Source organism: Rhinatrema bivittatum, chromosome 4 (genome assembly GCF_901001135.1).
Source record: "Rhinatrema bivittatum chromosome 4, aRhiBiv1.1, whole genome shotgun sequence".
In the NCBI taxonomy this organism is placed as follows: Eukaryota; Metazoa; Chordata; class Amphibia; order Gymnophiona; family Rhinatrematidae; genus Rhinatrema; species Rhinatrema bivittatum.
In genome coordinates, this window is record NC_042618.1 from 358,675,551 (window position 1) to 358,689,998 (window position 14,448).

General features: G+C 43.1%; 1 protein-coding gene across 2 annotated transcripts in view; it reads left to right on the forward strand.

The window, feature by feature from the left end:
* IARS (isoleucyl-tRNA synthetase) overlaps positions 1 to 14,448 on the forward strand; it is a 600,554-nt gene that overhangs the window by 478,794 nt on the left and 107,312 nt on the right. For both annotated transcript variants that reach the window (XM_029600767.1, XM_029600766.1), the window contains exon 27: positions 1,258 to 1,370. In XM_029600767.1, the coding sequence (XP_029456627.1) occupies positions 1,258 to 1,370 (113 nt within the window). The remainder of the gene's footprint in view (positions 1 to 1,257; positions 1,371 to 14,448) is intronic.

A 14,448-nucleotide genomic window follows, 5' to 3' on the forward strand; every position in this document is an offset into this window, starting at 1 on the left:
GGCCTTAGATCTGATCTCCTGGCCCACACAAAAACTGCTTTACTACCTTCTACACCTATTGGAGGCTGGCTTAGAAAAACAACTCTGTCAGAGTTCATCTTAGTGCAATGGTGTAGATGATACGCCCATCTCTGTACAGGCCATAATTGTACATTTCATGCAGAGACTGCTTCAATTGAACCCTAAGGCCTTCCACTGTGTCTTGGGACCTCAATGTGGTGTTGGCATTGCACAGTTTGGACTGCAGGTGAGCCTTAGCCTCCTATCTGGAGCGGACAGAAGCCCATAGACAGTCCACCCAACTTTTTATTTCTTTTGATAGGCAACTTCAGTAGTACACCTTTGCTCGGTGCCGCTTCCTGATATTTGCAGGGCTGCCACCTGGTCCATACCTTTACAGCCCATTATTGCTTAGACAAAGCCGGAAGACAAGATTCCATCTTCGGCCAGTCTGTCTTGCGCAACCTAATTACAACGTGACGTACCAACACCCTTCCGCCTGCCCGGTGGGGTTCAGGATGCCCTCGCCCATATTTCATCCCAGGCCTAGTGCCTTGTACGCCTGAGTACATTTGGTGCATACTCGGACATCCTCAGCTCGGTACTCACCCATATGTGAGGACTACCATCCTGCTTGTCCTGTGAGAAAGCAAATGTTGCTTACCTGTAACAGGTGTTCTCACAGGACAGCAGGATGTTAGTCCTCACGAAACCCGCCCGCCGCCCCGAGGTGTTGGGTTTATAACGATTTCTTATTTTATTTTCAGCACTACCTGTATCTTTTTAACAAGACTGAAGGGGGACCCCTGCTGGCTGCAGGGTTAGTGCCATGCTGGGCATGCCCAGTAGGGGCCAGTCAAAGTTCTGGAAACTTTGACAGAAGGGTTCTGTGATTGGGCTCCATCCTGTGATGTCACCCATATGTGAGGACTAACATCCTGCTGTCCTGTAAGAATACCTGTTACAGGTAAGCAACATTTGCTTTCTCCTGGTTTGGAACCCCAGGAGGTCATGAGTCCTTGTGTGGTTGTGCTGTTTGCCCCTATACTGATTGGACAGGGACTACATTTGGTATTTTTTTCAATGTAATTGTTTTACAAATTTTGACATTTTACAAACTTACTGCATTGCTCTCATAATATTATTTTCTCTATTTGAGCAATGTTACTTCACTAAATGCCATTTAACATTATTTTGTATGAGACATCTTGTTCCTTCTATTTTTTATTAAAAGATCATTGTATTTCTTGAATATAGGCACCATTGTTGTGGACGGACATGAACTACATGAGGAAGATCTACGTCTCATGTACACATTTGACCAAATAACAGGAGCAGATGCTCAGTTTGAGGCTCATTCAGATGCTCAGGTACCGCACCATATCATAGTGCCCATTGATATAAACCTTGGAGACTTAAGTGCCTAATTGGTAGAAGTATTTCCCCCACAGATGCAAAATAAGATAAAACCTATGTCATCTAAGGGTATATCTTGACATGTTTTCCTCTAAATTACAAAGTATAACCAATTGTCTTCAGAAAATTCTATTATATTTTTGGGACCCCCTCCCCTATATAGGATTGTGGAGATTTAACAGCACTATTTATTTCATATACCTTTGCATTGCTCCATCGTGAGATTGCACCTGAAAACTGTGTGCGGTTCTGGTTGCCACATCTCAAAAAAGGTATAGTTACACTGAAAGGTACAGAGAAGGGCAACCAAAATGATAAAGGGGCTGGAACATCTTCCTTATGAGGAAAAGCTAAAGAGGTTAGGGCTGTTCAGCTTGGAGAAGACAGCTGAGGGAGAATATGATAGAGGTATATAGAATCATGAGTGGAATAGAATGAATAATTGTACATTGGTTATTTACTTTTAATCCTGGAGGATGTGGTTAAGGCAGTTAGGGTAACTCAGTTTGGACATGTTCCTAGAGAAGTGCATAAATAACCAAGTAGACTTGGAGAAGCCACTTCTTATCACTGCATCTTAGTAGCATGGGATCTGTTTACTGTTTGGGAACTTGTCAGGTACTTATGACCTGGATTGGCCACTATTGGAAACAAAATACTGGGCTTGATGGACCTCAGTGTGATTCAGTATGGCAATTCTTATGTTTATGCCTATATATATTTAGCATTATAATTCTCATCACTTCCTTAAAGACCCCCCTGTATTTATCCCATGCTTTCTTGAATTCAGATAATGTTTTTGTCTCCACCACTTTCACTGGGAGGCTGATCCACACATCCACCACCCTCTTCGTAAGGAAATATTTCATTCTAGAGCCTCCTTTCCATTGATAAAGGCTCACCTCCTGTGCATGGAAACCTTTGAGATATTTGAATGTCTCTATCATATCTTATCTTGCTTTTCCTCTAGGGTATACTTGTTTAGAGCTTTGTCTATCCCCATATGCTGTAGAACAAAGACCACAGACCATTTTAGTAACCACTCTCTGGACTGACTCCATCTTGTTTATATCCTTTTAAAGGTGCAGTCTCCAGAATTGTACACAGTATTCCAAGTGAACTCTCACAGGGGCAATATTACCTCCCTTATTCTGCTGAACATTTCTCTCCCTATGCAGCCAAGCATTTTTCTAGCTTTACCGTCGCTTTATCCACCTGTTTGACCACCTTAAGATAATCAGATACAATTATCCCCACTATCCCACTCTTCCTTTGTGCTTAGAAGAATTTCTTCTCCAGTACTTTATCTTTCCCTGAGCTTTCACATTCTAAATATGTTGTTCTGCATTTTTTAGCAGTAAATCTTGACTGCCAGACCTTAGACCATTCCTCAAACTGTGCACCCTATTACAGATTTTGGTATAATCAGCAAAAAAACAAATCTTTCCCATTATGTCACTCACAAAAATATTGAAAAGAATTAGTCCATGGATCGACCCCTGAAGCATACTGCTAGTAAAAAAAACCCTCTCCTTGGAGAAAACTCCATTTACCATTACCCTTTGTCACCTCCCACTCAGCTAGTTTCTAACCCAGTCAGTCACTCTAGGGGTGCACAAATTTATGTCTGTGTGGGATTGTGTCAAAGGCCTTGCTGAAATCCAAGTACACTACATCTAGCATACATCTGCACAATCAGAAGCAAATGTAATACACTTATAAGACGGGTAATATGATTTCTACTCTTTAGTCTTGATTACCTCTGGGCAGCTGTGTTATGAGCCAACTGTAGTTGTCTTATTGCAACACCTGGCATCTCCTGATAAAGGGCATTACAATAGTCTATCCTACTATGACACAATGCATAATGACTTGTAAGTCTTTCTCTTCCAAAAAAAATCTCAACTTACAAATTTATACATGAAAAAATGAGAAGCGAACTACAGAGGCTATCTGCTATGGAAAGCTTGAAGTCCAGAAGAACCCCTAAGCTGTGACCTACATCTTTATTCTGCAGTATTACCTCTGAAACCACAGGAACAGTAGTAAGCCACATTATCTCAGACTCATCTGGGTTCAATTTAAGCTAGTGAGCACCGAGCCAAGATGCTATTGTAGTGAGATATCCTATGCTTTACTACTGAAATCACCAAAATGAATCAAACAATGTAACAGCTGAAAAAGAAGAGACTTTGGCCAGATGAGAACTGTAAACCAGAACTGAAGGATGCTATCAAGATCTGCCTGTTTGTAAGTGCCTAGTAAATAAGACCAAGGCAGAGGGACAATGCAACAACTTAAACTCATAAGCAGGAGTCATGGACCGGCCAAGGGCGTCCAGAGGTCAGAAGGACCTGCACCCTTGGAAAAAGGGGGCACAGTCTGAGACAGAGAAAACACTGACTCTGGCATACAGCTTGGCATATGTGAGAGGAACCCCCCCCCCAAAGAAAAGAGGAGGGGGGAAAAGACCTGCAACATGGCAAAGACCCTCCACCCACCACGTGATTTATGCATGAGCTTATGCATATTTATCAGCTGGAAAGTATAAGATGGGGAGGGGGCAAATAAAGAGAAGAGAGCAAAACGAGAAGAGTAACCCTGAAAGAAAGTGTGGATCCAAAGCAGCCCAGTACCCCCTGCTATCGAGGAGGGAGAAGATTAAGGTGTGGCCAGGAGACCAGAGAGTGGAGAGGCCCTGTCCAGGGACTAATGATTGTATGGAGCCTGAGGCGATGAGGGAGCCGAGAGCAGCCCAACAGCTCTGCTAGTACGGGACCCATAAGCAAGCCCCCCAGGCAGCTGGTAGCTCTGCTAGTACCAGACCAGAAGCAAACCTCCTCCCCTGCCCACATTCTCCATCTCTCCAACCGGAGCCTGCTTCAGAGGTGAACAGAAGATTATTGCCTTAAGTTGGGATCAGGGGTAAGTAAGTTGGCCTTAAGTATTATTATATTAAGTAGGCTAAGGTTTACGGCATGTTTGTAACCATCCATGGTACTGAACTTTCTTTAGGGTAAATTGGTGCTTAGTAGCCAAGATATTAGAGACCAGTATTATCTTCTAAATGCTAAATCCTGCCAAATCTGATAAGTCTATTTCTGAGAATATGTTGTCTTTTTTTCTCTGAACTTAGGATCAAGAAGTAAAGTGGAAGGGTAATTGGAAGTGTCTGTAGCAGACAGGTCCCTGCACCCCTAAACTTGCTTACACTCTAATGTTAAGACATAGGATTGCAATGCATCTGGGATGATTGCTAGGTGGATTATTAGTTTGGATATAATAATTGTACTTCCCTGTACGTACCTGGATCAGTCCAGACTCCTGGGTTTTACCTCCCCACCTTCAGATGGAGACAGAAGTTTTGACTGACTCTGCCCTATACCCTCAGGGTATAGGGCAGGGTATAAACATCTCTATCATATCCCATAAGGGGGGGATATGATAGAGGTGTTTAAAATCATGAGAGGTCTAGAACGGGTAGATGTGAATCGTTTTTTTACTCTTTCGGATAATAGAAAGACTAGGGGGCACTCCATGAAGATAGCATGTGGCACATTTAAGACTAATCGTAGAAAGTTTTTTCATTCAACGCACAATTAAACTCTGGAATTTGTTGCCAGAGGATGTGGTTAGTGCAGTTAGTATAGCTGTGTTTAAAAAAGGATTGGATAAGTTCTTGGACGAGAAGTCCATTACCTGCTATTAATTAAGTTGACTTAGATAATAACCACCGCTATTAGTAGCAACGGTAACATGGAATAGACTTAGTTTTTGGGTACTTGCCAGGTTCTTATGGCCTGGATTGGCCACTGTTGGAAACAGGATGCTGGGCTTGTTGGACCCTTGGTCTGACCCAGTATGGCATGTTCTTATGCTTCCCCGAGGGGGAGGGAACATCAGGAGCCACTGGAGTCGCAGTTTTAAAGCCGTGGCGAGAGTCAGAGAGGCTCGGGTGGCTGTGGCACGGTTCCCCGGACCCGTTCCCACTCAGCGCGGGAACGGGCGCCATTTTAGTGACTTTTTTGTGGGCTGATTGGGCTACAGGGGGGAGGGGAAGTCTTCTCTATTGCCGCATCTGGCAGCCCTCACGGGGGGGGGGGGGGGGGGTGTCAAGCCGACAGGAATTTAGGCAGACGTGACTGAGGAGAGCCCTGAGGGGGCTTCTGTCTCCTCTTTATCCTCCTTTTTCCTCAGACTTTATAATATTGTTACGCAAGCCCTTTAAGGCCCACAAAGCTGTTGAGATGTCCAGAAGCTGCTTCTTGGATATCAGGGGCTCGGGGACCTAAGTGGCCCAGAACCCCTGAGACGGGGGGGGGGGGGGTGCCCCAAGACTGCAGCTCCCACTTCAGACGACTGCTCCTCGAGGGATTCTGATCCAGAGGATCCGGAGTTGAGTGGTCCGGGTCGCCGTCAGGATCTGCCCCCTGCAGGGGCTTGCCTCTCAAGTCCACATGGCATGGAACGTGATGATCCTGAGGTGGTCAGTCTCTTCAGGAGAGACGAGTTGGGCCCGCTCATTCCTGGACTCTTAGAGGAATTGGGTATGGAGGCTCTTCGGGAAGACTCCTGGTTGTAGAACATTGACTGGTCATGGTGGGTCTTCACAGGCCGACCAGGTTCTTTCCTTTCATCTCTGTTACCGATTTGCTGTTTCGGGAACGAGACACTCCAGATTTGGGTATGAAGGTCAGTAAAGGAATGGATTAGTTATATCCTTTACTGGAGAAAGCCCTGAACCACCTTCGAGTTCACAAGGTGGATGTGACAGTGTGAGCACTAACCACAAGGACCGCCGTCCTGGTGGCGGGCACGACCGCTTCGAGATCTCCAGGATCGTAAGCTGGAAGTCCAGCTCAAGAGAATATTTGAGGTGTCTGCGCTTGGAGTGCGGGCTGCCATGTGCAGCAGCTTCTCCTAGAGGGCAGGCCTTCATTGACTCCAACAATTGCGGAGTAATTCTTCTTTTTTGGAGGATCAGGCTGCTCAGGCAGGATGCTTTGAAGCTGCTGTGGAGTACAGTGAGGATGACCTGTATGACCTGTTACGTACTTCAACCCGTTCTATGGTTTCAGCTATCTCTGCCTGCAGACTACTCTTGTTGAGGAACTGGTCTGCAGATGTCTCCTCCAAATCTGTTGGGCACTCTGCTGTTCAGAGGCAAACAACTTTTCAGACACGATTTGGAAGATATGATTCAATCCTTGGAGGAGAACAAGGTCCATCGGCTGCTGGAGGATAGGCCTAAGACGAGAAGTTCCTTTCCTCCTTGGCCCTGTTTCCGGGGGAATCAGAGTTTCCGGTCTTCGCGATCGTCTGGTTCCTCGTCTAGGCAGCCTTCAGCCCGGCAACAGTCTTGGTCTCAATCCTTTCACTGGCATCACTTTGTTGGGACAGGGACCTCCCAGACTGCAGGTTCAAAATCCTCACAATGAAATGAGGCCCGTCCATTCCTCCGTTCTGGCTGTAGGAGACATTGTCTCTCTTTCTTATCTTCCCATGCTCGTACGAGGAAAAGCGTTGGGTGGTGCGGGACACTTTACAGCGTCTTCTCGAACTCAGAGCCATTGTTTAAGTTCCTCCCGCTGAACAACAAAAAGGCCGGTACTCCATTTACTTCATGGTGCCAAAGAAAGAGGGCAACTTCCGGGCCATTCTCAATTTAAAAAGGGTTATCAGATGCCTTCGGGTTCCGCGTTTTCACATGGAGACCCTGGGGTCAGTCATTGCTTTGATGCACATCTCTGGATCTCACCGAAGTGTACTTGCGCATTGTCATCCAAGCCGACCACCAGAAATTCCCGAGGTTCTCCATCCTGGGAGCCTTTACCAAAGTCATGATTGTGGTGGCAGTACTGCTGCGGTAAGAAGGATTTTTTGTTTGGACTGTAGTCACCACTGATGCCAGACTCTTCGGCTGGGGAGCGGTTTATCAGGAAAATTCGGTGCAGGGTCAGCGGAAGAATCCCAGTGGTCGATCAGTCGTCTGGAGACCAGAGAGTTGTGCTTAGCGTTGCTGGCTCTCCTGCTGCGGGGGAAGTCGGTCAGGGTTCTATCCAACCTCTGTGGCTTATATCAGTCGCCAAGGAGGAACCAAAAGCCAGCTGGTGATGATCAAAGCTCAACTGTTCATTGACTGGACGGAGCAGCATTGCAGCCTCTCACATCACCACGGTTGACTTTATTCAAGCCAATTTTTTCAGCCACAACCGTCTCGATCCCGGGGAGTGGGAGCTCTCCAAGGAGGCATTCCATCTCATATGTGACAGATGGTCCAGACCGAGCATGACATAATAGCAAAGTTTCAGAATACCAAAGCCCCTCGCTTCTTGAGTCAAAGCCAGGAGCCAGGGGTGGAAGGAGTAGATGCCTCTGCTCTTATCTGGCCAAAGAATGTCTGGCTGTATGTGTTTCTGCCTTGGCCTTTGTTTAGCAAGGTGTTGCGGCACATAGAAGCTCACCCGTCTGAGGTGATCCTGGTTGCTCCGGAATGGCCAAGACATCCATGGTTGCGGATCTAGTCAGCCTAACAGTGGACGGACCCCTGAGGTTCCGGAACCTCTCGAATCCTCTACGTCAAAGACATGTTTGTTTGGAAAAGGCACATTGCTTTTGTCTAGGGGCATGGCTTTTGAGAGACAACGACTAAGGAACATAGCCTATTCAGACGCAGTGAGAGCTACACTTTTGCAGTCCAGGAAAGCCTCTACGTCCCTGGCTTGTCAGTGTGTGAGGAATTTTGAGTCTTGGTGTGTGGAACACAGGGTGGGCACTACTCGGGCTTTGGTGTCTGCTGTCTTGTCCTTTTTTCAGGCCGGCCTGACTAAAGGCTTATCGTGCAGCTCTCTAAGGGTGCAGGTAGCGGCTCTCTGTTGTTTCCGTGGTAAAATATGCGGTGTAGCCTTAGCCGCGCATCCGGACATGGTGTGTTTTCTCCAAGGGGCGAAACATTTGCGTCCTCCAGTCACGAATCCTTGTCCATCATAGAGCCTAAATTTTGGTTCTCAAGGCTCTGTGTGAAGCGCCATTTGAGCCTCTGCAGAGGTGACGCTCGAAGATCTTACGTTGAAGTTGGTTTTATCTTGTAGCTATTTCCTCAACTTGCCAGGTGTCAGAGCTTCAGGCACTATCCTACAGGGAACCCTTTTTAAGGATTACGGATGCGGGAATCTTTGCGGGTGGTTCCTTCCTTTCTCCCAAAGGTTGTATCCTCCTTTCTTTTGAATCGGTCGGTGGGACACCTGTCCTTTCCGGGATTGGACCACTCTGATCTCCAGTCTAGAGATCTCAGGAAGCATCGGATGCTGTTGCATTATCTGGAGGTTACAAATAGCTTCTGTATGTAGGATCATCTCTGCGTGCTGTAGACTGGCCCTAAAAGAGGGCATAAGACAGCTAGGACGACGATCGCTTGTTGGTTGACAGAGGATATTGATTCGGTGTACCTGCTTCAAAGCCGGCCGCTTCCGGTTGGACTTCGCGCACATTCTACGAGTTCGCAGGCAACCTCATGGGCAGAGTATCAGCAAGTGTTGCCGCAAGAAATTTGTAGGGCGTCCACTTGGAAATCTTTGCGCATCTTTGCTGGCATTATCAGTTAGATGTCCAGGCCCCAAGCTCTGCTGGTATTGGGGAAGATGTGAACCGAACAAGACTCTCAGGGTCCCACCCCGCGTAGTGGAGCTCTGATACTTCCCAGGAGTCTTGACGGATCTGGGTACGTACAGGGAAAGGAAAATTGGTTCTTATCTGCTAAATTTTGTTCCTGTAGTACCACGGATCAGTCCAGAGTCCCGCCCATATTTCAGTATGAGATAATGGAGAGTCCGCTCGTTCAGTAGTGCTTTATCCTTTCTGCACACTACTTTCAAATCTTCAAAGTTTTCATGAGTTCTGCTCCTTTTTGGGGTTAGTGACCAGGTATTAACTGTTGTAGGACTGTTTTCTTCCCCCGGTTTCTGCCGGGGTAGAATTTGAAGTGTTCTAGTTTATTGGTCAATTTTTTAAAATATTCTGCTTGGATACAGTGTAATACTGATGGGGACTGTAGGTGGCACCTGAGGGGTGTATAGGGTAGAGTCAGTCAAAACTTCTCTGTCTATCTGCTGGTGGGGAGACAAAACCCAAAAGTCTGGACTGATCCGTTGTATTACAGGAACGAAAATTAGCAGGTAAGAACCATTTTTCCTTTAAGTAGAGTGTTAGTGCATGGGTCTACATACATTCATTTTGTCTTTTTTTTTTTTTGCTTTATTTAATGGGTACTTTCATTCTTTTGAGTAGTTTGTGTGGAAATGCTGTTTTCACACACAAAATTGAATTTTATGCACATAGTGAATTTTCAAAGGAGCTGCTCACATAAAAGTAGCATATACCATAGCAATTTTCAAAAGCCCATTTACATGAATAAAAGCTTTTGAAAATTAAGAACATAAGTAATTGCCATGCTGGGTCAGACCAAGGGTCCATCAAGCCCAACATCCTGTTACCAACAGAGGCCAAAACCAGGCCACAAGAACCTGGTAATTACCCAAACACTAAGAAGATCCCATGCTGCTGATGCAATTAATAGCAGTGGCTATTCCCTAAGTAAAATTGATTAATAGCCATTAATGGACTTCTCTTCCAAGAACTTATCCAAACCTTTTTTGAACCCAGCTACACTAACTGCACTAACTACCTTCTCTGGCAACAAATTCCAGAGCTTTATTGTGCGTTGAGTGAAAAAGAATTTTCTCCGATTAGTCTTAAATGTGCTACTTGCTAACTTCATGGAATGCCCCCTAGTCCTTCTATTATTTGAAAGTGTAAATAACCGAGTCACATCTATTCGTTCAAGACCTCTCATGATCTTAAAGACCTCCATCATATCCCCCCTCAGCCGACTCTTCTCCAAGCTGAACAGCCCTAACCTCTTCAGCCTTTCCTCATAGGGGAGCTGTTCCATCCCCTTTATCATTTTGGTTGCCCTTCTCTGTACCTTCTCCATCGCAACTATATCTTTTTTGAGATGCGGCGACCAGAATTGTACACAGTATTCAAGGTGTGGTCTCACCATGGAGCAGTACAGAGCCATTATGACATTTTCAATTCTATTAACCATTCCCTTCCTAATAATTCTTAACATTCTATTTGCTTTTTTGACTGCTGCAGCACACTGAACCGACGATTTCAAAGTACTATCCACTGTGATGCCCAGATCCCTTTCCTGGGTGGTAGCTCCCAATATGGAACCTAACATCGTGTAACTACAGCAAGGGTTATTTTTCCCTATGTGCAACACCTTGCATTTGTCCACATTAAATTTCATCTGCCATTTGGATGCCCAATCTTCCAGTCTTGCAAGGTCCTCCTGTAATGTATCACAGTCTGCTTGTGATTTAACTACTCTGAATAATTTTGTATCATCCGCAAATTTGATAACCTCACTCGTCGTATTCCTTTCCAGATCATTTATATATATATTTGAAAAGCACCGGTCCAAGTACAGATCCCTGAGGCACTCCACTGTTTACCCTTTTCCACTGAGAAAATTGACCATTTAATCCTACTCTCTGTTTCCTGTCTTTTAACCAGTTTGTAATCCACGAAAGTACATCGCCTCCTATCCCATGACTTTTTAGTTTTCGTAGAAGCCTCTCAGGAGTGACTTTGTCAAACGACTTCTGAAAATCCAAATACACTACATCTACCCGTTCACCTTTATCCACATGTTTATTAACCCCTTCAAAAAAATGAAGCAGATTTGTTAAGCAAGACTTTCTTTGGGTAAATCCATGTTGACGGTATCCCATTAAATCATGTCTTTCTATATGCTCTACGATTTTGATCTTGAGAATAGTTTCCACTATTTTTCCCGGCACCGAAATCAGGCTCACTGGTCTATAGTTACCTGGATCGTGCATAAAATCAAATTAATTGCACGTAAAAAAGTGTGTTCAGCTGAAATAAATGAAAACAAATGTACCAGGTTTTGCATAACATTTGCCTCCCCTGCAGGGAACCACTGGATTATCCCACTAATATAATTTTTGTACCATTTTGTAGGCCAGTCAATTTGGAATTTAACAGTATCTTGCACATTACTTAAATTTATTATTTATGGCCAGAACATACAATAGCAAAAGACAGCATCAGATTGACTATATTAAATGTATAGCATTTCGTGAAGAATGTGATGCTGGAACAACCTTTATTACAAAAAAGTGGATTCCTGAAAAATTAGGTCAAAGCGAAAACTGGGTTCAGAGGACATAGAGCAAGACTGCCAAGTATTTGCGGAATTTGGTGACTGTCAATTGCTAAAATTGTCTCAAGAAAGCCAAAACATTATTGAAAAATCTAGCAACAAACAGAAAAAAAGCTGTTACCAGGTAGCACAAATGATTTTGGATAAGAGGAGGAAAAAAGTTGATAGAGGAACAGTTTATTGTTATTGAGTTAGGGCTGGTATCCAGGCTTTTCATGTTATTTTGAAACCATTGAAAACCGAAAGCCATATCCAGTACAGGCTTTGGCTGGTGTATTGGTTATGAAATTGGGATGAAAAGTATTTCCTTCAATTAGCACCTTCCAACAAACTTTTCATTTGGACAATTCGAAAACCAAATCTTCAAAATCAAGTTTGGTCAAAACATTTGAATGAAATTGATGAGGAAAATGATTGCCAAATTGTCAGAAAGCTTGCTTTCATTAGTCTTTTTGTCATGTTCACAGAGAAGAAAATGTGAGTAATCTTGGGATGGCACCTATTTTCAGAATATAATTTTAGCAGAAAATGTTATCCCATTTTTGAGTGATCTGGAAAATGTTTTGATAGTAAGCAAAGTTACCTTTGTCCATGATAAGGCACAATGCATGCGAAACAATGCCACTCAATAACTGTTTAAAGAAAATGGCATTGATTTTTAGGGTAATGATGTTTGGCCAGGGAACTCTCCAGACTTGAACACTGACGAAAACATAGGTACCTTTCTTAAGGATGAGGTGGAGCGTTTAATATTGAAAGAAAGTGGTCATGGACATTATTCCACTGAAACTGTGTCAAAATTTGGAATTGGTCTTTATATTTGGAAAATTATATATTTATTTCAAAATTTGTGTTCATACCCCACTCATTTTAAAGCTATTTTGCAAGCTAATAGTAGGCACACCAACTATTAATTATTTGTTTAATTCCATTTTGAATGCAGATTTAAAATGGTATATTGAATGTTTCTGTAAGATTTCTGTTTGTTGCTACAAGAGGCAAAAGTTATGCAACACCAGGTGCATCCCTAATATCTATTAAATAGTTTTGCTTGAATAATTATGAAGAAATCTGATTCACAAAATTGTTTATCTAAAGCAATTTTATAAAAATGAGCAAGCATAAAATACATTTGTGTGAAATGGGTTACAAAAATTAAACACTTTGTAAGCCATATATTTGACATGGATTCTGGTTAAAGCTTTTTCTGTGATGTGAGCAAATTATAATACATAGTCTTGATGAATTTTAATTTTTTTTAAATAAAAAATTAACTTTAATTTCCTATCAAAAATTCAAAATCGTACCAGGAAAAAAGAAAAGCAGAACTTTCGTCATTTGATTACTATGTTAAGTGTCTGGAATGCATTTCATCTGGTGAAAATTGATTAATTTTCAGAACTCAATTCTTCTAATTCTGATTCATACAAGTCTTCACTCTCAGATGCATGGGATACGCTACACTTTTCCTGATATTTCAGTAGGTTTAACTTTATTACCACCAGCTTAGATGTTCTCCCATTGGCGAGACTTTTTCTCGACAAAGTATCATAGGTTGACGATATTTTCTCCAGTACTGCTTCTACTGGATAAATGAAAAACAAGAAAACTGCAAATGGACTTAAGATTTGGCTATCCATCAGTCTATTCCACTATATTCAAGAAAATACATGATGGGAATTTGACAATTGGACCAGGGAATCTGTGGCAAACATGACCTTTATGCAGTGCAGGATTTGGCAGAATTTTCCCTGGATCAAATTTGACTGCTGTAACTTTGTTAGAGTAGTCCAGTGCTTCTTCTAGTTCATTTTGATTAACATTTTTATTTCATTATAGTGGTCCAAGTAATGATAATCGAACCTAAAGGGACAAGAACTTGGTCTGCATCCCCCTTCCCATTATCACTTTGTAGGTTCACTTTCTGTTTATAATAGTACAGATTAAACTGATTTGTATCTAATATTTATTGAACAGTTATATTGCCTTTTTATTTATTCCATCCTTAATGCTCTGAATGAGGTATAAGAAATAACATAAAATCACCATCTAAAATACAGCTAAGCGCCTTGTGATCAGACGGCTCTCACAGTGGAAATGTAATGTAGAGCTTGTTAATAGTTGGGTGATTCTAGGGAGCTGATTTCCAGTAATGACAATATAAGATCTAATACAGTTTTTGTCAGGGTACTGCCCTAACATGGCTTGAATTGATGCATGGAGGTTCATGGGTGTTTCTCAGTGTGTTAGACTACTTGTAGTTTGCTTTTTCCATATGTTTGACACTCTGTAAGAAACAAAATAAAGGTACCTAAGTGTTTTTCTCTCCTCTGTCATTTGTCTATTGCTTCTATCATCACCAGAAGGTTAAACTGTCACAATGTTAGCTACTGCATGGAGTTAACATGCTGTCAGGATGTACCAGCCTAAGAAGTATATTGGTGAACTTTTTGAGATATATTACCACGTTATAGCAATGGCATAATGAATTTTAAAAGATGTCTTCCATGTAAATAATTCTCTCCTAGCGTGTAGCAGATGGACTCAGGACCAATGGGAATAGTGTACTCCTGATAGCAGTTGGAGACTGATCAGATTTCAATCTGACGTCAGCCCTAGTACATATACCCCTGCAGGAAGTGCAGTTCTTCAGTATTTTCCGTCTCCATAGCAGTTAGGGACTCTATGCACACTCGCACAGCGTGAGAGTAATTTTACCAAAGAAAACCAAAATAAGAAATCTTACCTCAACAGACGAGCCCCGCTCTCCTGTGGTGACA